Here is a 22,068-nt window from a genome sequence, read left to right on the forward strand (position 1 = left end):
GGCACAAAGGAGGTGCTCAGTGAGATTTTGTTGAAATGGATGAATGAGGAGTGCCTGGGTGGCTCAGTCGGCTAAGCACCTGCCTTCGGCTCAGGTCATGGTCCTAGGGTCCTGGGATGGAACCCAGCGTTGGGTTCCCTGCTCAGTGCTTCTTCCTTTCCCTCCACTGACCCCCTGTTTTCTCTCTCTCTCGTCAAATAAATGAATAAAATCTTTAGAAGAGAAAAGGAAAGGAAAGGAAAGGAGAGGAAAGGAAAGGAATGGATGAATGAATTCAGTCAGCTCCTAAGATGTCATATCATGACAACCTGGCCACTGGAAGTTAGCCCATAACCATCAGATTTGGGCCTTGAAGGCACGTGGGAGCATCGTTCTTGGCCAAATCCTCATTTTAGGTCTATTGACTTCTTTCCTGTAACTCTGTCATACTGTGACTGCCCTGTAGATTACTGTTCCTGGGGGCTTCGAGGAACAGGAATATGCCCACCAGAAACGTCCATGAGGCTAGTTACTCGGGAGGATTTGTAGAGAAGAGAAGCGACGGAGGGATGAACGGGCTTTGTGACTGGGGGTTGTGACCCATATCTCTGCTGACTTTCACTGAGTGAGCCCTCAGAGGGGCGTCCCAGGAGCAGATGCAGTTCTGCTGGGGTCAGGCAGACCCTCAGAGCAGAAGGAGACACATCTTCAAGTCATCCTGAGATCATCACAACACGATTTATTTCCTGGGAGTTTTCAATGTGGACTCCGTCAGCAAGAGGTTTCCACCTAGAATTTCGTGGGATTTTCAACTTTCCCAAGGAAGAGAATGGCCTCTGTGGCTCTGTTGATCAGCAGCAGCAGGAAGGGCCGATCAAAGCGGACGACGGTGTGAGAGGGGCCGTCCTTCGAGCGGACTATGAGCTTGGTGGCCGTGGCCGCTGCGGCTTCGGTACCCTCCTCGCTGACATCCAGCACAGCCTTGTGGGCGGCCTGCCAAGGGAAAAACACACATCAGCAGCCCCCACAGAGGCAGCGCTACTTCACTGAGCCTCGGGGTTCTGCCTCGGGGATGGTGATGCCCCCTCCAGGGACCTCCAGCTCACTGCTTCCGATGCCGGGCATGGGGTGTGCACCTGCCGCTGAGATGGTGAACTGGATCTCTATGAGTCCAGTGGTTGCAAATGCACACCAGAAAGCTTAGGGTTGTGTCCCAGTTCTGCCACTTTATTGGCATGGAAGTTACTTAGGGGCTGCTGATGTCACTTTCCAAATCTCTGAAAGGGTCATCATCCTGGTGTATTTCCCACAAGGTCATGGGTGAATTAAAGGAGATCAGGCAAAGTATGGGTGCCACTGTATTGCTACAAGGTTGCTCAGGAGATGCAGGGTGGTGTCATTACATAGTGGATCCCTTCTGGGTCTTCTAGAGAAGAGACTTCACCAGGGGCTCATGCCCTCCCAAGCCTCAGGGGGCCTGAGAACTCCAGGCAGTTACAGCTGCTGCTGTTCGTATATGCACATAAGTACATGATGGGAAAATGACCGTTACACTCAGCATATGCCGTTGGGACCTCTGTATTCTTTCCCCGGACCCCAATGACAAAACCCCCTTCAGTGACCCAGGACCACTTCTGACCATTCTAGTCTATCATCAAGATACATTTTTCGGTCAGGGATCAGAAACTCCTAAGCAGACAAGAATCAGACCTTTTGGAAGAGCAGGGGGCAGGCACACAGGGCCCTTGGAGGGTTCCCTCTCCCTAAGAGGGGTGCTCACAGCTCAGGTCTGGCTGATGGATTCTACATAGAGGTTTGGGTTCACTGTCGCCGTGTGGGAATTGGACTCAGTGATTTCTTTCAAGACAATCAGAAATCTCTCCTTTGAGGTACAGTAGCCTACATGGTAGAAATAGGCTCTGTCTTTTTCTTTTTAACATTGCAAGCCAAACACAGCACTTCTACAGGGTAAAAATGGCCCTTGGGCAGCCGATGTGACTTCAGTGTGAGGCCCCAGGATTCAGGGAGGTGAGGCCGAATGCCAGGTGGGCATTTGTTCATCTGTAGCGGGTCTTGAGGTGGAAGTGTTGCCTTCCTAGCACAGGCCTAGTTTTCAAGGAACGGTAGCTGGATCTTAGGAACATTAATTGGAAGAGGGATAAAAGTTGCCTGTGTATCAGAAGGATGATGGCCATAAAGCCACAGGCCTGGAAACCTTGAAATTCAGCCCTACTTCTGCCATAGAGAGGTCACTTTGCCTCTCAGGGTCAATGTTTCCTTATCAATGAGATGTGAGGGCTCGATTAGCCAGTCGCCATAGTCCCTTCAGCTCAGGCAAATGTTCTCATGGATCAACTCACTTTGGAAAGCTGCAGGAAGTCTCTCTTTGTAATTCCGGAAAAATCAGCATTTCTATCAAAGGCATTCCGGATGCCCATCTTTGGGAGGATGGTTTCAAGGTCATAGGAGGCAGAAATGGAGAATTTTGGAATGAACACCTCTATCCACCTGTGGAGATGGGGAAAAGGACAATGTGAGGTCACAAGCCCTTTGGTCTCTAGCTCTGCTTCTTGGAGGCATTTTGGGAGACTTTGTTCTTCTTCTAGCTTTTGCTGGTTGCTGTTAAAGTAGTCAACACATCCCAGACATCCAACCCAGGTTGCTCTGGAGGTAAGCCCCCTGGATGAGCAGGTCTGGCTTCATAGAGAAGTAAGAAGGGTGGGGGGGGGTGCGTAATAAAGTAAAGGACAGACCATAGACAGGGGCCCAGCAAGGGGTCCTGTGGCAACAATCAGTGTGGGGCACCAGGCAGTGATGGACATTGTGTCCACCGTCTCCCCTAGCCCTTCCTGAGACAAACCCTGACAAACACTGAGAGCAGCAGAGTCCAGTAGAACTTTCTGCAAGGTTGGAAAGATTCTGTCTGTGCTGACCAGGATATTGGAAACTGGCCACACGGGGTTATCGAGCCCTTTAAATATGGCTAGTGCCAATGATGGGGAAAAATCCGTAGTTTTACCAATTTTTATTCATTTAAATTTAAAAAACTGCGTGGGGCTAGTAGTTGGACAGCACAGCCCTGGAGTGCAGCATTATTTTTTTCCTTCCTCTGCAATGGTTTCCCTGAACCAAGAATGAAAAGCCCACATTTTCTGAGCATTTACTGTGTGTCAGGCACCGTCCCAGGCACTTTCATGAGCTTCATTTCCATTTTAAAGATGTTAAGATTGTTTTATTGCTTTGCCCAAGGTCATGTACTTGGTAAGTCACAGAAATGAAAGCACAGAAGTGCTGGGTGGACACTTACATCCTCACCGATGGGCATCTAGCACAATGGACAGCTCTCTCTTCCTGGTTAGGGTCTCCTGTGCTGGCCCGGCCATCTCCTCCCTGGTCCACCTGTCGCTCTTCACACACTGCCCCCTGCCCCAGCCTCCATGCTGCCTCCTCTGTCCAGCTGTGGTGGCAGTCAGAGGACAAACCTCTGAAGCATCCTATAGTGTTCCTTGGTTCCCAGCTATGCCTCTTTGCCAGCACTGTTTCCTTTACTGGGAGTGCCCTTCTCAATCCTATCTGTACCTTCACGTCCTACCTATGCTCCTGACTCACGTCACCACCTCCTTGAAGCCCACCATGGATCCCAGCTAAAAGCTATCTCTTTTTGCTCAGAAGCTCCTCAGCACACTGCCTGGGCTTCCTCTGGGGCACTGAACTTTGTCTTCTTGAGTTAGTTCCTGATCCTGTCTTGTTTCTCCCTGGATCTTGGGCACCCGGGAATGGTGCCAACGAGGCCAAGAAAATATTGCTCAGAGATTGTATGTAAGACTTTGACTTTCCTTTTTATCTTATGGTTAATAGTCTTTTGATGGTCTCCATAATAGATACAGAACTAATAATAATCTTACTATTAGCTAACATTATCGATCACATATGATCTTTCTGGCACTGTTCTAAGCACTTTATAAATAGTAACTTGTTTTATCTTTTCAACAGCTTCTGGGTTGAGTAGCAGTATTACCCTCATTTTCTAGGTGAATGTTGGTGCTTTTTTTTTTTTGCTGGTTTGTTTTTATGGAATCATTCCATGGAATTTAATATCACATTGGCTGGTAGAGTGAGTTCTCCTGGGATGGAATCACTACAAGGACATAATAGTGTTGTGGGGACATATTAGCTACACGGCCTTGGGCAATTCACCTCCCCTCCTGGAGACTCTACTTCCTTATCTATGGATGGGGATGATAGCACTCTTCATCTGTCAGGTGATTGTGAAGTTCAAGTGAGACCACAGCCCCAAGTTCCCTATCCAGCAGGCAGCTGGGGCTTAGTTGGCATTCAACAGTTGCTATCATGGTCTTTCCCCTGTCCTTGGAGTTACCCCACCAGCTGCCTCAGGCTCCAGGAGACTGACACAGATTCCCACCTTTTCTGGAATAAGTGGCTCCAATTCCTCAGTGTCTTGGCTGACAAAGCCTGTTCCAGCTGCCTCATCTTGCCCTGGCCAGGGAGGACAAAGAAGGCTGTGGTGTGTCTGCCGTAGTCCATCCGCAGCACTGAGCAGTTCAGTTTTGGATCCACTCCAAAGGCAAACTCTTCCACCTGGTGCATCATTGGGACCTTCACAGTGGTCTTCTTGCCCACTAGGAATGGGGAGCTCTTCCTCGTAGAGCCAGGGTTAAAGGGCTTTTCCCACTTGGCTAGCATGGAGAGAGAAGAGAGGTCTTTACGTCTAAGTACAGATAGTAAGTGGAGGACAATGAAAATGATGAAGTAAGGATCTCTGAAAACTCTCTCCTCCATAAAAGCCATGAAAAAAACTGCCCACAATGGTCAGAATAAACTTCTTTAGAATTCTGGAAATTAAACAAACTCTTTAAGCAGATTATGGGACAGTTTATTAAATGGAAGCGGCTAAATCTTGGTAAGAAATTGAGCTTTGTGGTGTTTTAACTTGCCCTAGTTCCATTCCTTTTGTACTAACCCTTCAATAATAGCCTTGAAAAATAATAGCCTGCATTTGCAGTGAAATCCAGCAGGCTGGAGCCACTGAAGGGGAAAAAATAGGGCTGGAACCCACTCAAAGACTCATTCCCAGAGAACTGTTATTTGACCCATCTTGTGCTTCCCTGGAAGGCATCACTTGCAAAATTCCCTGTGTTTGATCTGATTTGGAGTTCAACCAAGGCAAAAAAGATTATTCCTTGGAGGAAATTAGTCAAAAACAGTCACAGGTAAAGATAAATTTTGCAGCTTCTGGAGGCAGTAGGTAAGAGTTGGGACAATCAACAGATTAATCAAAAAGGTTAACAGGATGGGTTGGGAGCAGGGGTGGCATCTGCAAATATGACAGAGTAAGGACCTCTGTATATTTCCCCTTCCATTAGGACAATAAGAAAAACTGGCAAAGATATTCAGAATCAACTTTTTTGGAACTCTGGAAATTAACCAAAGGCTTACAGCTACCTGGGGAGAGTTAATTCAAGAAAAATGGCTGAATCTCAAGAATAGTCGGCTTCATGGTTATTTTAACCTGTGCCAGTTCCACTCTCTGCTCTCCAGCTTAGCAGTAGCCTTGAAAAATAGCAGCCTATATTCCCAAAATCATTGAGAGAATAACTTTCAAAGACTCATTTTTATCGCTTCACCTCTGTAGTTATCTGGAAGACCCCCATTTCCAAGGTTTACTGGTGCTCACTCAGTGCTAAAGCCTTCTTCTCAGGGGGTTGGAAATTTTTGTTAGAAACAATTACAGGCGGTGTTTTAGTTTCATTGTTGTCCGGGTGAGGATAACAGATGGGACGAACCACAGAGTGATCAAAAGTTCTGAAAGGAGAAGCTGAAGAATAAGATGTCCTTAGGACATTTGGATAGTTCCACTATATACTGGGCATTTTGAGGCTGCATGCATGTATATAGCTGTATGTATATTTGAGAAAAAATGTGAGAAGGCTATAAGTTCCTACTTATGGCTGACTTTGAGGATTTGCATAAACAGAAAGTGAAGACTGAGTCAGATTTATAAACTGGCTGGGGGAGTTTGGGTGATGGCACACTCTGCTATGTACACAAAAGCCCTCAGCAAAGACTAAGAGATTTATTTGTTTTAGACACATATGGAATCTCTGCCCAATCATAGCTAGCCACTTAACTAAACAAGAATACCCTTCGGTGGTCACACATCACAAAGTATAGACTTTAATTATTTCAGAAAAATCACTAAACAAACAACAACTATTGCAACAAGAGAAAACAATCAGTCCTTGAAAAAGGGAGAGAATCTGATTCTCAGAGTTGTTGCACTACATAATTTAAAAAATCTACTTCTTACAAAAAAAAAGTGAGACATAAAAAGAAAGTATAGACCAAACAATCTACTAATATCAAAAATAAGAGAAGAAACAATGCCATAGATCTTGTGGACATTAAAAGGAAAAGAAAGGAATACTACGAACAACTCTATGCCCACCAATTTGATAACCTATATGAGATATTCCAATGTGTTAATACATAAGAAGAAATAGACAATATGAATAGGCCTATATCTACTAAAGAAATTGACAATAATTAATAACTTTCCAAAACAGGAAATACCAGGTCCAGATGGATTCACTGGTGAAGTCTACCAAACATTTAAGGAAGAAATTATACCAATTCTTACCATGTCTTTCAGAGGATAGAAACAGAGAAAATATTTCCTAACTTGTTCTATGAAGCCAGCATTATTTTAATACCCAGATCAGACAAAGACATAGCAAGAAAGGAAAACTACAGACCAATATCTGTCATGATATGTGGAGCAAAAATGCTCCACAAAAATATTAGCAATCAAATTTGATAATGTATAAAAATAATTATACACCACAATCAAATGGGGTTTATCCCAGGTTTGTAAGGCTGGTTCGACATTTGAAAATAAATTAATGTAATCCATCATCAAGAAGCTAAGCAAGAAAAAGTAATCATTATCAATAAAGGAAGTGAAAGCATTTGACAAAATCTAACACCCATTCATAGTAAAAATTCTCAGTAAACTAGAAGTAAAAGAGAACCTCCTCAATTTGTTTTAAAATATCTACAAAAAGCCTATAGCTAACGTCAGACTTAATGGTGAGAAATGCAAAACTTTTCCACTAAGTTCAGGTATAATACAAGGATGTCCCCTCTTGCCACTCCTTTTCGGTATTTTACTGGAAGTTCTAGCTAATGCAATAAGATTAAAAAAAAGAAACAAAAAGTATACAGTTTGGGAAGGCACACATAATACTGTCTTTGTTCACAGATGACATGATCGTCTATGTAGAAAATCCAAGAGCTGACAAACAAAAGAACTCCTGGAACTCGTAAGTGATTAAAGCAAGGTTGCAAGATACAAGGTTAATATGCAAAAGTCGATGCTTTTCCATACACCATCAGTGAACGAATGGAATTTGACATTAAAAACACAATACCATTTACATTTGCATCCAAAAACAACTTATACATTTAGCAAAATATGTATAAGATCGATTGAAGAAAATTATAAAACTCTGATGAATGAAATCAAAGAACTAAATGAATGGAAAGATATTCCTTGTTCATGAACAGAAAGACTCAATATTGTTACAATGTCAGTTCTTCCCAATTTGATCTATAGACTCAATGCAATCTCAATCAAAACCTTAGCAGGTTGTATTATAGATATTAACAAACTAATACTAAAGTTTATATAAAAAAACAAAAGACCCAGAATAGGCAACACAATATTGAAGGAGAAGAACAAAGTTGGAAGACTGACAATAACCAACTTCAAGATTTACTCTAAAGCTATGGTGCTCAAGACAGTTTGGTATTGGTGAAGAACAGACAGATCAATGGAACAAAGAGAGCTTACAAATAGACCCATGTAAATATAGTCAACTGATCTTTGACAAAAGAATAAAGGCACAAAGGAGTGGAGTGAAAATAGTCTTTTCGACAAATGGTGTTGAGACAACAGCATTCATATGCAAAGAAAAAAAAAGAATCTAGACACATACTTTTTATCTTTCATTAAAACTAACTAAAAAAAAAAAAAAAAACACAACTAACTCAAAATGGATCACAGACCTGAAGGTAAAACACAGAACTGTAAAACACCTAGAAGATAACATAGGAGAGAAACTAGATGACTTTGGGTATGGCAATAATTTTTAGAACACCAAAGGCACGATCCCTGAGAGAAATCAGTGATAAGCTGAACTTCATTAAAATTTAAAACTTCTGCTCCGTGAAAGACAATGTCAACAGAATGAAAAGCCAAATGACCTACTAGGAGAAAATATGCACCTGATAAGACTGTTATCCAAAATGTACAAAGAACTCTTAAAACTTAGATAAGAAAACAAGTAACAGGATTTTAAAAAGTAGGCCAAAAACCTGAACAGATAGATCACCAAAGAAGATAGGCAGATGGCAGATAAACATGAAAAGAGGCTCCATATCCTATGTCATCAGGGAAATGCAAATTGAAACAACCACAATGCACCCATTCACACGGCCCGCGTCTGGAACACTGACAGCACCAAATGCTGGAGAGGATGGGAAGCCACAGGACTCCCCCACTGCTGGTGGGAATGCAAGATAGTAGAGGCACTTTGAAGGACAGTCTGGTGGTTTCTTTCCAAACCAGCACTCTTGCCATACAATCCTGCAAGCAAGCTCCTTGGTAGAAGGAATTGAAAACTACGTCCACACAAAACCCTCCATGTATTATATGATTCTATTTATAGAAAACGTCCAAAATAGGCAAATCTATGAAGACAGAAAGTAGATTGCTTGTTTCTGGTGAAGGAAGAGCAGAAATGAAGCGAGTCTCATGGATAGAGAGTCTCTTTTGGAGGTGATGAGAATGTTCTGGAGTTATGTAGTGGAGGTATTTGTACAACCTTGTGGATGTACCAAAACCCAAACCCACTGAATTGTGCAATTTAACTTGGCAGATCTTGTGGTATGTGAATTATATTTCATTAAAAAAATACGATTAAATTAAATGGAATAGCATATATAAAGCACAGGAAAATTAGAAGGGGCTCACGGCATGTTAATTCCTTTTCCTTCCCCTCCCTCCTTACACCATGGACGGATACGGGTGGGAAGGTGAAGAGGCAGATAGAGGGAAAGATAAGTGGGGGAGGGATGAATGGCAGGAGGGAGAAAGGAAGGGAAGGAGAGAGAAAGGGAGGAGAGAGGGATGATACAGTAGTGTCCATGACGATTCTGCTAAAGTTGGCTCTGTCATCATCCATCCTGTTAGCACAGAGGCTCGCACACATCAGGCTGTCAATATAGGAGAGATCTTTTAAAGCAATATGGCCAGAATCATGAAGCAAGTAAGAGGAAGATGGAGAATTCAGACCCAGGGCTGTCTGACTTCAAAGCCCATGTCCATTCTGCGGCAGCAGTGTGTTTGTAAACTGTAAAGTTCTAGACTGATGCGCTGGGGGGGGGGGTGTCAATGGCAATCATCCAGGCCTGTCTGCACTTGCACACCTATAAAAGTGCTCTGGCCTGTGGATTTCCCTCTGAAGCGGGGTTGTCAGAGAACTCTGCACCCCTCCTCGAAACCTTCTGGAGGCACCAAGGATGCTGGTGGTAGCAAGAGATGAGGTCCTTACAAGCTCATTTCCAGAAGACTTTCCCCGTGGGCTGCCCACTGAGCCCAATGTCAGCCCCTCGGGACACATAACCAGACTATCCAAGGTCAGAGCTGAACGAGCCCCCGTCATCGATCAACGGAAGCTGAGAAAGGGACTAGGATGTGACCACAGTCATGCAGCCGGCTTGTTACGAGGCTGGTCCGAATCCAGACCCCACTCCCTGACTGTGCTGTCTAGGGTTTGTTTAGCTTGCTTATTCAACTGGAGAGTGAAGGGGAAACAAGATTAAAATAAAAATCAAGCCCTCGGAGCCTTACCTTTAAAGAAAATGTGGTTCACCAGGACCATGACTGTCAGAGGTTCAAGGCCTTGGATTAAGTCTACCACCTTCCCTTTGGTCTCCTTCTCCACGTAGCTGTTGATCTTCTCCCGGGCAGTGGAGGTGCTTGAGAAATCTATAGAAAAGATTTTGGACTCATACAGCCTCTTGATGTTGTCCAAGAAATTTGCCTGCAGCTGCAGCTCCTTTTTGAGGAAGAGGACACTCCCCATCCTCAGGTCCAGGTCTTCGCTGGGGGCTCTGAGCGACTGGAGCAGGTGCTGGAAGGCCTGGTGGATGGCGGGCTCTGGCACGTGTGTGAGGTTGAACCCCAGGCTCTGGAGGATCTGGGTCTTGGTGGCTGAGCGGGCCCCAAGGGATAGCATGGCCAGGGAAGCAGAGACACTCAGTGGGGAGAAGAAGACATTCTGGTCCGGAGTCTTGAAAACCAGCCTCCGGTACAGGCGGAAGGCAAAGTTGGTGTTGCTGGAGGACAGCAGCCGGGAGGTGGCGGTGCTCCTTGAGGAGGACAGGCAGAGGGATCCCTTGCTGGGGGTCCCGGGTGGGGGCACACAGCGGATTACAGTGCAGATGCTGACAATGAGGAAAACTCCATAAAAGGTCGATGCCATTTTGGAACGGGGTAAGTCTGCAAGAGAAAGAACCATCGAGGGAAGGTGAGCGGAGCGTCTGGCCGCCGAATCCGAGACCTCGCAACACCCCTCCCTATTCAAGACAGAATGGGGACAGGAGGGACGGTGAACCGGGCAGTTCACTCTGTAATCTCATTGGCTCTCATGAACGAGAGGCAGGTAGTATCGTTGTCTTTAGCTTACAAACAAGCAAACAGGCCTCAGAGACGTTGTGTCACTGATCTCAGGCCACCCAGCTAGTTTGTGTTCTGTCTGGGATTCAAAGTCAGGTCTTAAATCCCAAATCTCAGCTCCCACGCTCTTGGCTATTTCTGCTTGGTAGGCTTCCTGTTCAGAAAGGAAGACAGTGGAACCAGGCTGCAAAGTGCCAACCTTAGCAGCCACCATAAGGCATCCTCTTATCCCTCAGAGATCCCTCGAGATATTCTTGGTCCCTTTTGTGTTGAATTGATCATTTCCTTGCCGTGGCTGCCCTCTCCTAGCCACAGGCATTTGCTGGCAGGGTCGCTGTCCTTCAACAGGCTGGCCGGGGACCATAGTCCTCAGGGGCCTTGAGGACAGGTGCCTCGTTGCTGGTGGGCTGCTAGCTCTAGCCGTGAGTGCCTGGCCCCTGCACACCCCGTCCAGCTAGACTGAAGCACCAGGAGCATTTTGGACAGGCGAGCTGGAGGCAGGTGGAAATGCCGGTCGTTCTGAAGTGGGGCAGGGCTGGGCTACATCTCACTCTGAGGCTCACAATGGGCAAGTTTTAGCTTCCCTGGACTTCGGTTTTCTTTTTTGGCTCTGAGGGGATGGTCTGTACCGTATCTAGGTATTCAGAGGATCGAGCTTGATGAGGTCACTGGTCCCTGTAGGGATAGTCCTAAGGACCTAGCCACGCTCCCAACAACCTTTTGGTCGAAACGCAATTTACGTAAATTGAGTAATACTTGATCATACCAGATGTGATGAAGAGCAGAAGGAACTATACAAAGAATCTTTTTGCCAAGTGAGTAATTCTTTGGCGAAACTGCAAAACCATCCCCATTGCCGTTTATCTAATTGGGCGATTTTTTGTCTTATAGGCAGGGGCACGTGAGGCGGGCTGCAGAGACGGGGCCACCGGCAGGAGGTACAGACTTGATTCTGCCCACAAGACCCACAGAGGGAATGCTGAGGAGTGCTTTTGTCCAAAAGGAATGTCCAAGGACTGTTCTGGGAGCCACATGTGTCCTTCTCTGCTCCACCCGCCTCGGGCACACGGCCCCATGTAGGGGTGGCAGGAGACGCTTTGTGCCCAGGCCTATGTGGAAGGGTGTTCAACCAGGGTGGAAGGGACTGAAAGAAGGAGGCACTTGAGACGAAAACCCCGAGTTCCTCCTATTTGATGAATTCTGTGACAGGCTGCGGGTGCTCGGGACGCCGTGTGAGAATGCGGGGTCTGTAGGACAGCTCTGGTGTTAGCATGGGTCGTGTGAAAGAGGAAACCATGGGCCCACCCTGCTGCCACTCACGCCAAGTTCCCAACCAGGCTGAAAACCTCATCCAACCGCAGGTTCTGCCTCCCCCAGAAATGTGGTCTTAACCAGTCAGTCAGGAATCTTTCCATCAGGCCAGGGAGTCAGCCACATGGGGCCTGTCCCCCTAAGGGAGATGAGGTCATCCTCGTGGGAAGACCCCTTGCCTTTCCCTCTAGGGCAAAACCCCTGGCCTGGAAAAGTCTCTTTAGTTGGCCAATAATGGCCTTGCCCAACCCTCCTTCTGTGAAAACTCACCACTTCGTACACCTCCTCGGAGTGCCCTCTGTTTGCTGCCCAAGTCATGGATTGCTCAGTAAAGCCAATCAGACCTTTAAATTTTCCTCGGTGGGACTGTCATTAGCAGGAGGCCTGAGCTCAACAGGCAGTTAGGAATCAGAGCCTCAGCAACACCCCTGCTCTCCTACACAACCAGGATCCAGGTAAAGAATGGCAGCCTCGTGTGACCACCTCTGTGTTGTGTCCTCCCAGGCCCCCACACCCCACTCCATCTGCGAAAGGGGGTGGCCCCGAGGAAGAAGGGACACAGTGTGACACCCAGCACAGGGCCAGGCCCACAGATGGCATGAAGTCAAAGCTGCTTCTTCTCCCTCATGGCTGTTGTGATTTTGCGTTCCTCCCTTGGAAGCAGAGGGAAGGGACAGGCTTGTTCCGCGGTATTCCTGACTGCAGGAAGGGATGGAGTTGGGGAAGAGAACACCAGCCATTCTGGAGGGGAAGGGAGTCACCACCGGGCCCCTCGATGAGATACCATGGAGAGTCAGGAGCCTGTATCCCTTTTGGGGCAGGTAGGGGTGGGAGTGGGGCTGTCGGGGCACCTGCTAACACCAGCTGTACCTCCCAGAGGAGCCACACCCCATCAGCAGACATGGCCTTGCCAGAGGACATCCGACTCCATGCGCCACATCCTGGGCTGAGCAAGGGAGACCAGCCTGGACCAGTAGCCACTCAGTACGTTAGTGAGTATCCTGGCCCCTCATGGCCGTGGCCTTCATGTGACCTTAGGCGAGCTGCAGCTTCTCTCTGGGCCTTGGGGACCTGACCTCGGAGGGCTCTACGGCCATGGGCCTCAAGGGGCAGATCCTTATGCTCTTCAGGAAAAGCTCTGATGAAATCTTACTCGCTCGGCTCTTAAAATCCAACCTCCTTCTGCACTTGGCCTCTTCCCACCCCCAGCTCCTTTCCTCTCATGGCTGCCCTTTCTCTCTCCCACGGAGGCCCCCCACTGCCTCCGTGCTGTGACAAGACTGCGCTGGGGGTAGGGGGTGAGTCCTGCCAGTGGGCTTTGCCCTTCTTGATAAGAGGGACACTCTGTCCTCTCTGCACCTGCCCCTGTCTGGGCCCCTCTCGACTGGGGGGGCCACTGTCTTCCCCCCACCTTTCATCCTCTCTACCCTGCTCTGTCCCACACTGGGCTCCTGGCTGGGACACTCATCCGTACCACAGACAGGGGAAACTTTCTAGATGCAAAGCCCACTGTCACTCACCTACTCAGCTTCCTCAGTGGCTCCTGACTGACCTCCGGAGGAATGGCCAGGTACCTGTCATTCAAGGTCCTTCCCGGCTGGGCTCTGACTTACCTCCCCGGCTTCATCCTCAGGCACGTAGCTGTTTCCAGTTCCTGGAAAGGTTGCATGGCCCTCCTCCCACCCACCCTGCCCTGTCTTCATTTGCATCCTTGTCTAGCTTGAGCGCCAAAGGGCTTCATTCCATTCAAAAACCCTACGCGCCTGGTGACGCACTTCTGGCAAAGCCCCAAACCTAGAGTAACCCACCTGTCTGCTCCTTCTCTGCCAAGTGCTGGAGGGAGGGTGGCTCAGCAAGGCAGTCTGGTCCGCGGTGACTTCCCAGTCACCGGTCTTGATGTGCCCAGCAACAGAGCACCGATGACCTCACTCTCCTATTCACTGCAGGGAGTAGCTCAGTCTTCCATTTCCCGAAGTTGGACTCCTCAGCCTGCCACCAGGTCATCTGTGCGTGCACACACACATCAGACCACCTTGCCTCCCACCTCCCATGAAAGACCATCAGAAAAGGAACATATCCCCCTCTCCCCACCACTCCTCCCAGAACTTTGGAGAGCATCTATTAAGCCCATCCCAGGACTCTCATGCCTGTCTCTTCTGTATTACCAGCTTCATCTTTTGCTTTTTTTTGAAGATTTTTATTTATTTATTTGACAGACAGAGATCACAAATAGGCAGAGAGAGAGAGAGAGAGAGAAGCAGGCTCCCTGCTGAGCAGAGAGCCCAATTCAGAGCTCGATCCCAGACCCTGAGATCATGACCTGAGCCAAAGGCAGCGGCTTTAACCCACTGAGCCACCCAGGTGCCCACCAGCTTCATCTTTGCCATTGGCTTTTAAACATGGTCAAGGCTTGCCCGCTAGGACAAACAAACCACTCCCAACAACACGATGGAAAGCCCCCTTGGCCCCCTGTCTCCATCCTCTGCCTCCTGGCTCACATCTTTACCAGCTCTGTATTCATGGTCCTCACGGTCTCACTTCTGCTCACCCCTGGCCCACTCCAGTCTGGCTTCCAGGTCCACAGAGGCGGCCAGCCTGTGACTGTGGCCAGGTTCATCTTAGCTGCCTCCCCAGAAGCAGCTGACCCTGGACACCACACTGGGCTTCTCCAGTCCCTCCCTGTGGCTCTGTGACACCACCGTCTCCTGCCTTTCTCCTCTCCCCCCACCCCGTCTCCCTCCATCCCTCCTCCTTAGTACCTCTGTGTGTCCCCTCCTGTGCCCGGTCCTGGTGTGTCCCCTCCACCCTGAGCCTTGGCGCCCTCTCCTTGGTGCTCTCCTCCACCTCCAGCAGATCTTATCATGCCCTGGGCTTCATTATTGAGATACCCATCACTTATTATTTCTAATTCCCAGGCCAGGCCTTTCCTCTGAACTCCATATTTCTAACCACATCCTTGATATTTCCTCCCAATGTCACAAATGAGCCGAAGCTCAGTAACATCCAGACTGAACTCAGACTCTTTCCCAAGCACCGTCTTCCCATCAAAGTCACGGCTGAGGCCTTCTTTCAACATTTCCATCCGTGGCACTGCCCTCATTTAGGTAGCCCAGGACTCACTCTTGTACCTCCTTCTTCCTCATTCCCCACACCAACACATCACTTACCTATTTTACCTATTTACCTATTTTCAACTGTTCCAGTAGCTTCCCATTTCCCAGAGAGGGTACCGGCATCTCATCCAACGAGCACTGGTGGGGCTCCGCCAGCCCTTCTAACTTCATTACAGACCTCAAAGCCATGTTCTGGACTGCTGTGTCCAGCTGTTTTGTGCATTTTTAGGACGCTCCTGGGTGATCTTTGTCATGCCCCACTCCCCTCTCCCACCAGACTTTTTCCCTGAATTAGTTCCTTTCCACTGCTTAGGTCCTCTGTCATGTCACGCCCTTAAGGAAGCTCTCTTTGAGTACTCAGATCAGGAAAATCCCCCCCCTTTAAATGTTTTTATAGTACCATTAACCTCTTAGCGAAATACTTATCAAGGTCATAATTTCACAGTTATTTGCTTGATGGAAAATGAAAAGAATCAGGGAACTCGCCTCTCTGTTCTCCCCGTGCACCTCTGTTTGGCCAGTACAAAGGGCTCCCTTGAAGTGTTTGATGAAGGAGTGAATTGAAATCAATTAAATGGGCAATTTGCCTCTGAGGGGTGATACTGGCGGGAAATGAGCAAGAAAGACCTTTCTGGGTCTTCATTCGGGCGCTAGTTACACAGGCGTGTGTATACACATAACACGTGAGTTGACTTACACTTTTGGCCGTTGAACTTATGAACAGTTGTAAACAGAAAACTGGACAAAATACATGAAACAATTGAGACCCTGAAAAAAAATATGTGAAATAATTCAGGCATTGGACGGTAGGCAGAGAAGGCAGACAGATCAGGGGAACCCTGTGATTGTCCTGCTGTTCAGTCCAAAGACACTTTCTGGCTCCAGGCTGGGAAACCCAAGCCAAGGCTGGTGTGCTAGCTGAGCCCAGGGGACAGGGATCAGAATTTGGGAAAGCTCAGGCAGGAAAGTGAGGGTTCGCTTTGGTGCAAAAGCTAAGTGCTCAGCTCTGCATGCATAATGAGACATTCCACAAGGATGGTCCTGATGCAACAGGAAAACCCCGAACTGCCATAAAGATGTAGGCGGAACGCCCAGAGTTCACGTAGCTGGGGAGGGAGGGAGGCTCGGACCGGGCTGAGCTAGGGGACCTCCAGGAACATCTCAGGTATTCAGGAGAGACCCTACAAGAGGCACATCTTGACATTAAGGCTACACTGTCCTAGACACCTTAACAACATTGTATCTGAAATAGGACACTTTATCAGGAAGAGGTGATAAAATCCTTGACAGGATTAAAACAACAGTTCTGTGAATACGTTAGGTGGCTTTTAAAACCAGTGTCACCACAGTAGAATCCAGACCAGAACAATTGTAAGGGAAAATTTAAGTGGTAGAAGGAAAGATCGGGAAGCTTGAAAAGACAGCAACAGGAGCTGTGCCCAAACATAAGAGAACAGACGGGAGAAATGACAGAAGCCCAGGGATCTGCGAACTGAAAGCAGGTGGTCTCATGGATGGGTAGCTGGAGTCCTGGGCACGGAGAGGGTGGTCGAGACAAAGTCCCGAAGAAGTAATGGCCAGAAATACTTGCGTCACTTACTCTATGTAAACTGCGATACAATAAAGTGATTCAGCCCTGACATTTCTTCCCCCCGGGCTGTACCCTGAGACCTTAATTCTCAGTCTGTCTAGACGGCTCTCCATCCCTCCCCTCCTGACCAGCAGCTGCTTTCCACCCTGCCCACTCCAGCTCCAGGCCTCCCACGCCGCAGAGTTTTCCAGATCCCACGGAAGGTCGGGCCCTCCCTTCGCAAACACTGGAGCAAACCACAACAATCTACCTCTTCACGTGTCCGTCTCCCCCAGTGCCCAGGCTGCACCTTGTGTGGTTTCCTCCGGGGCAGGGACTCTCCTCCGTGAGAGATGGGGACCGAGGAACAATAAAGGGAAGACGAAGACGGGGGAGGAGGTGGGAGGGCAGTGGGAGGCAGGCAGGGAACCCCAAGGGCCCAGCTCAGCTCAACTGGCCACACCCAGGCGTTTTTGTAAAAAGGCCTGCGGTCTGTGAAACAGGTCGGCCTCCCGAAGTGCGGAGTTTCCCAAGCGTGGCTCATTGTCAGGAGAACCTGTGTTCTCATTAAAATGCACATTCCCAGGCCCCGCCTAGAGCCACTGAGTCAGACTTTCCGGAGAACGGCAAGCCGACTTAACAATGAGGGGAGCTGGGGGTTTCTTCTTTGCGCAACTTCTGCCCGGGGCCCCAGAAAGCAGCTCCCCGAGACGATTCCCCAGCTCTGAGTGCCTCAGGCCATGGCGAAAGCAAAGACCTGTTTCTCCCCAATTCCTAAGACCAGCCCTGCCACCGCAGCGATCAGGAGTGGGTCCTCTGGGTCCATCCAAGGTCCCATCGAGATGGAGCCCAAGCCCAAGTCTCCATCCTTCTCCACAGACCTTCTCCCGCGGTGCCTGGGCTCCTCTGGACTCTTCTCTTCCTGGCTACACGTTCTGCCTGCCTAACGCATCTCTATGCTCCTGCCCATTTCTGGTTTATACAGATCTTCACGCCACTCTTTAAATCTGGCTTTATACTTTTCTCTTTTAATATATAGATAAATATTATTACGTATTAATATATTAATATATAATCAACATAATTATATATTAATATAATATACTAATATAATTAATTAATATAGAATATTGATTGTTATTAATATTAATTATATTAATATAATTAACCAATATTATATACTAGCTAATATAATCAATATATAACATTAATTATAATATATAATACATAATTATATATTATATATAATTAATTAATATTAATAAATATGCTATAAAATAATTATATGGTTAATATACTATATTACTATGATTGATTAATAAGTAATAATGTAATTGATATATAATATATGTCTTATATAATATATTTAATATTTAATTAATATATTTAATATTTAATTAATACATTTAATATACATTTTTTCAATTTCCCCTATTCTTGCTCTAATTGTGGAGCACGTTGGACACGTCCCGGCTGGACTTGCCATGTAGTCTTAACCAGAAGCTGTCGTCCAGAAGCTCCCCAAGAGCGACCCAACAATGCCCAGTGTGGACGTGAGCACCTGTCTCGGGGGGGAGGGTTCCCTGCATTGGTTTGCTGCAACAGTGCTCATTCCTTAGCCTGCCCACAGGGCCCACGTGACTTCTAGGATCTGAGCCAAGCTGAAGGTGGAGATGGGGAAGGGGGTAGATCCAGACAGACCCTGCGGCCCTGAGGAATTTTGTCTGGGTGATCCTTTGTTTTCTGTTGGTTTGGGCAAAGAGGTCACTATTTCAACATTATGGGGCATGAGGGCTTCTTGCTCCAGAACGGATCTTCATCCTGGAGGGACCTTTTCCCAGCCCAGTCTTGGAATCTGAGATCCCTTTGTTCACATCGCACGGAGAGAAACAGCAGAGCAAAGGTTACCCGTGCTGGGAGGGCACGCAGTTTTCAGAGAAGCCCCCTCAGGTGCCTTCCTCCCCGCTCTGGATGCCTTTACACTGGGCATCACTGATGGGCTCTGGTGCCCAGCAAGTGCTTAGCAGGTTCACATGCATCATGTCACGTAATCCCCTGTGAGTAGTCAATGATATGAATGGGATGGTCCCCGATTCACAGAGAAGACAACTCAGGATTGGGCACAACGAAGAGGATTCCCTATGTCTCCAACCCAACACATGGCGGAGCTCAGATTTGAACTTGAATCTGTCTGGACTCCAGGGCCTCCTGCCATCCTCCCACCACTTGAGGCCCCCAACAAAGTCCCTGGAATGAAAGACGACCACCCCAGACCTCATGGCATCCTGAGTTTGAGCCTTGAGCCAACAAGGGTCTTGGTGGCCATTGTCTTGCCTGCTTTCTTTCCTCTTTAACCAAACGGGACTTGCTTTAGGCTCAGGTGTGGGTGGAGCTGAATCACCAGGTCGTTTGTGTTGTGTGTATTTTTAGTTATTTCCTACCCGTGGCCTGTTTTCTGGTTTTCTATTGATGGTTGTGATATTAAATTTTCTGTTTGAACAAATTTTTTTCAATATAAATTGATTTAAAGATCCCTCTTGAGTGCCTAAGGGCACAAAAGCCACAATATCAACAGTGGTTTGGGAATGAAAGAAATTTGGGGAATTGCAGACATAGAGAGTGTGTTTCCCACCGAGAAGGGAGCCCTGGCCTCACACTCCTACTGTCATGCCTGAGCACTGCCCTGACCCACCTGGGCCTGAAAGGGAGGAAGCCGGCCATGGGTCCCAAACTCTCATTGGGCCCCCTGCCGGGTGCACAGGAGATGCTTAATAAGTCTTTGTTGGACAAATGAATGCATGGAAAAGGAAGATGAAACTTTGCAGCAGATACTATCATTTTCAAGACAAACATCAAAGTGTGGTCTGAGATCAAAGGGCTTTTGGAGATCAGCCAGGGCAATCCCATCACTGCACAGGTGGGCAGCGAAGGCCCTGGAAGAAGGTGTTTGCCCAAATCACATAGTGGGCAAATCACATAGCATCTGGGCAAAGCAGGGTCAGGAACTAGGGCTTCCTGTCACTATCCTCACCAGCGCACCAGCTTGTCGCCTCCAGCATGTGCTCACACGAATGACCTCAGCCTGGGCCGATGGGAAACCAGCTTCCTGACATCCTGCATGCGTTTGGAAAGCCGTCTGCTCGGGAGCTGCACCAAAGCTTCCTGCATTATGTGGAAGGTCAAGCTGGATCATATCCAAGGGGTTCCGCCCTGGGGTTCTGACGTTGGCTGCGGCTAATCCTCCTATCATTAAGTACACTCGTGGTGGGCATCTCCGGGGCATTTAGTCTCAGATCTGTGGCTCTCCAGCCATGGGAACTTGGGCAAATTATGTGGTCTTTCCTGAGCCTCAGTTTTCTCATCAGTAGAGGGGAATGGTCCCACCAACCCGGCAGGTGGGAAAACCTATGCAGTGCGAGTCCTGTGGGAGGTCGATAGGAAGGGTTGCTTATTTCAAAGGCAAAATCCATGTACTCATTTATTCTTTCGTGAGGTCAGTCAGTCCACAACAGGGGGCCTGTGAAGGCTTCTTAGAAGAGGTAGGAGTCGATCTTTCTGGAAGCGGGAGTACCACTCCGAAAGAAGCCGGCAAGCGTGGCAGAGAATGGGGAGCAGGGAGAGCAGCTGGGCAGGGTAGGGTGGAAGTGATGTGAGCAGGTGCAGGGAGGTGACGATGCAGGGCCTGTGCTCGGCAGAACCCTGGGAGGGAGCTGGCCACGTCTGGAGCCACGGTGACCTCTGTGGTAGTTTTTCTTTTCAGCAAACACACACTGAGCATGCTCTCTGCAGCCCAGCCTGGGAAGTGGGCTGGGGGACCCCCTGTCTGCAGCAAGAGGGACACTTACAATGCACAAGTGTGTCTGAGTCATCCTCCAATGAAATACCAGTGGCAGCTCACCATAGTTCTTTGGTTAAAGACCAGCATTCTCCCCGTGGCCCCCGACACCCCAGCCCACCTCTCCAGCCTCCCTGCCCACCTCCTCCTGAACTTTTTTGTTCTGCTGTTCACATTAATCTCATTTTAGTTTCTCGTCCCTGCCAACTTCCCACCCCAGGACCTTTGCACATGTTGGTAGTCTCTCTCTGCTGCTACTCCAAGTTCTTCCCCTCTTTTTTTTCCCCCTCCCCCAGGATAGAATTTATTTCTGAAGTGCAGAATGAATATATGGCTGTAAAGGTAGGAAATCACATACAAAATATTTAAAATTGTGCAGTGATCATTTTTAGAATAAAGTTGGTTAAAGGGAAGATCAGTTAAGCACTAGAGCTGGCAAAAGACCAGCCAGGATTTTTTAGATTGAGAACTACGCTGGAAAAACATACCTGCGTGCTGGTTTAATTCATAGTTCAAGCAGATAAGCTCCCAGCAGTCAGAGCTCTCTCAGCCTTATTGAAGCCCCCAACATGGGTCAGACCCCCATTCCGTACCCTCGAAGGCCCCCAGGGCTATCTCTCATCATGCTCCCTGGAGCTTGTGAACAGAAATGCCAAGATGTGCCGACGTGACTCACAGCTGTTTCTCCCACTAGATATTAAAGATTTTAATGTCATGAAGGCAGAAGCGAGGTCTGTTTGGATCAGCAACCAGTGCACGGATTGCCGCCCCATAAATTATTGTTTAACGCAGGATCGATCGCAGCTGACGTAGAGGTGGAGGGGAAATTCAGACCCAGGAACCATGGAGGTGAGTGCTTTATTAAAGGCTGCTTGGAAGATGCCAGAAAGGTAGGGGAGATCTCATAAAGATGTCATAGTTGATGGGGCATTAAAGGATGAGCAGGAGCTCATCGGGCAGGATGAGGGCATCTTCAGTCAGGGGGACAGCACAAGCAAGTGCCTGGATCACTGTTTTTTAGAAAAGAGCTGGTCGCCTCCGAGATGTGAGTGAGGACGGCAGAAGACCGTAGCAGCAGCTCTCCGTGGAACGGCTGCTACCTGCCCAGCGAGGCATCTATGCAACACCGTGGAGCCCTCAGAGTTCCTCAGCCCCAAGACGTAGGTATGACTACCCCCTTTCAATAAATGTGGTTCAGAGGAGTCGAATGACATGTCCAAGTCCCCAGCTACTTGGTGGCTGACTGGACTGTCCCATGTCCCCGGTGGATAATGCTGCACACCTGAGCTGACCGCATAGCATTTCCGTGTGTGTCAGGTGTCTGCCCACAGACAGTGTCTGTGCAGTGTCCCAATCCTCTCTGTCCCCCTCCCTCTCAAAGAGGGGTGCTTACTCTTGTACTCCCCCTTCTGAGACCTTACCGCACTGTAACTAACCTTCTCTGCCAGCCTCTGTGGGGGGTTGGGTCTTCAGGACCCAGCCATATGCCCAATACACACAT

At 48.1% G+C, this 22,068-nt stretch overlaps 1 protein-coding gene across 2 annotated transcripts; it reads right to left on the bottom strand.

Moving 5' to 3' along the window:
• Positions 1-740: 740 nt before the first annotated feature.
• Positions 741-13,669, bottom strand: SERPINA9 (serpin family A member 9). Of its 2 annotated transcripts, XM_047738331.1 has the most exons (5): positions 13,570-13,669; positions 9,911-10,561; positions 4,403-4,676; positions 2,340-2,487; positions 741-972 (listed from the first exon to the last, which is right to left on the bottom strand). In XM_047738331.1, the coding sequence occupies exons 2-5, from the start codon at positions 10,542-10,544 to the stop codon at positions 769-771; spliced, it is 1,260 nt and encodes a 419-aa protein (XP_047594287.1). In that variant the 5' UTR covers positions 10,545-10,561; positions 13,570-13,669; the 3' UTR covers positions 741-768. The 2 variants fall into 2 exon arrangements, with proteins under 2 accessions (XP_047594287.1, XP_047594286.1); XM_047738330.1 differs by lacking the exon at positions 13,570-13,669 and having other exon boundaries at positions 9,911-10,580.
• Positions 13,670-22,068: the final 8,399 nt, after the last annotated feature.

This window comes from Lutra lutra, chromosome 7, assembly GCF_902655055.1.
Source record: "Lutra lutra chromosome 7, mLutLut1.2, whole genome shotgun sequence".
Lineage (NCBI taxonomy): Eukaryota > Metazoa > Chordata > Mammalia > Carnivora > Mustelidae > Lutra > Lutra lutra.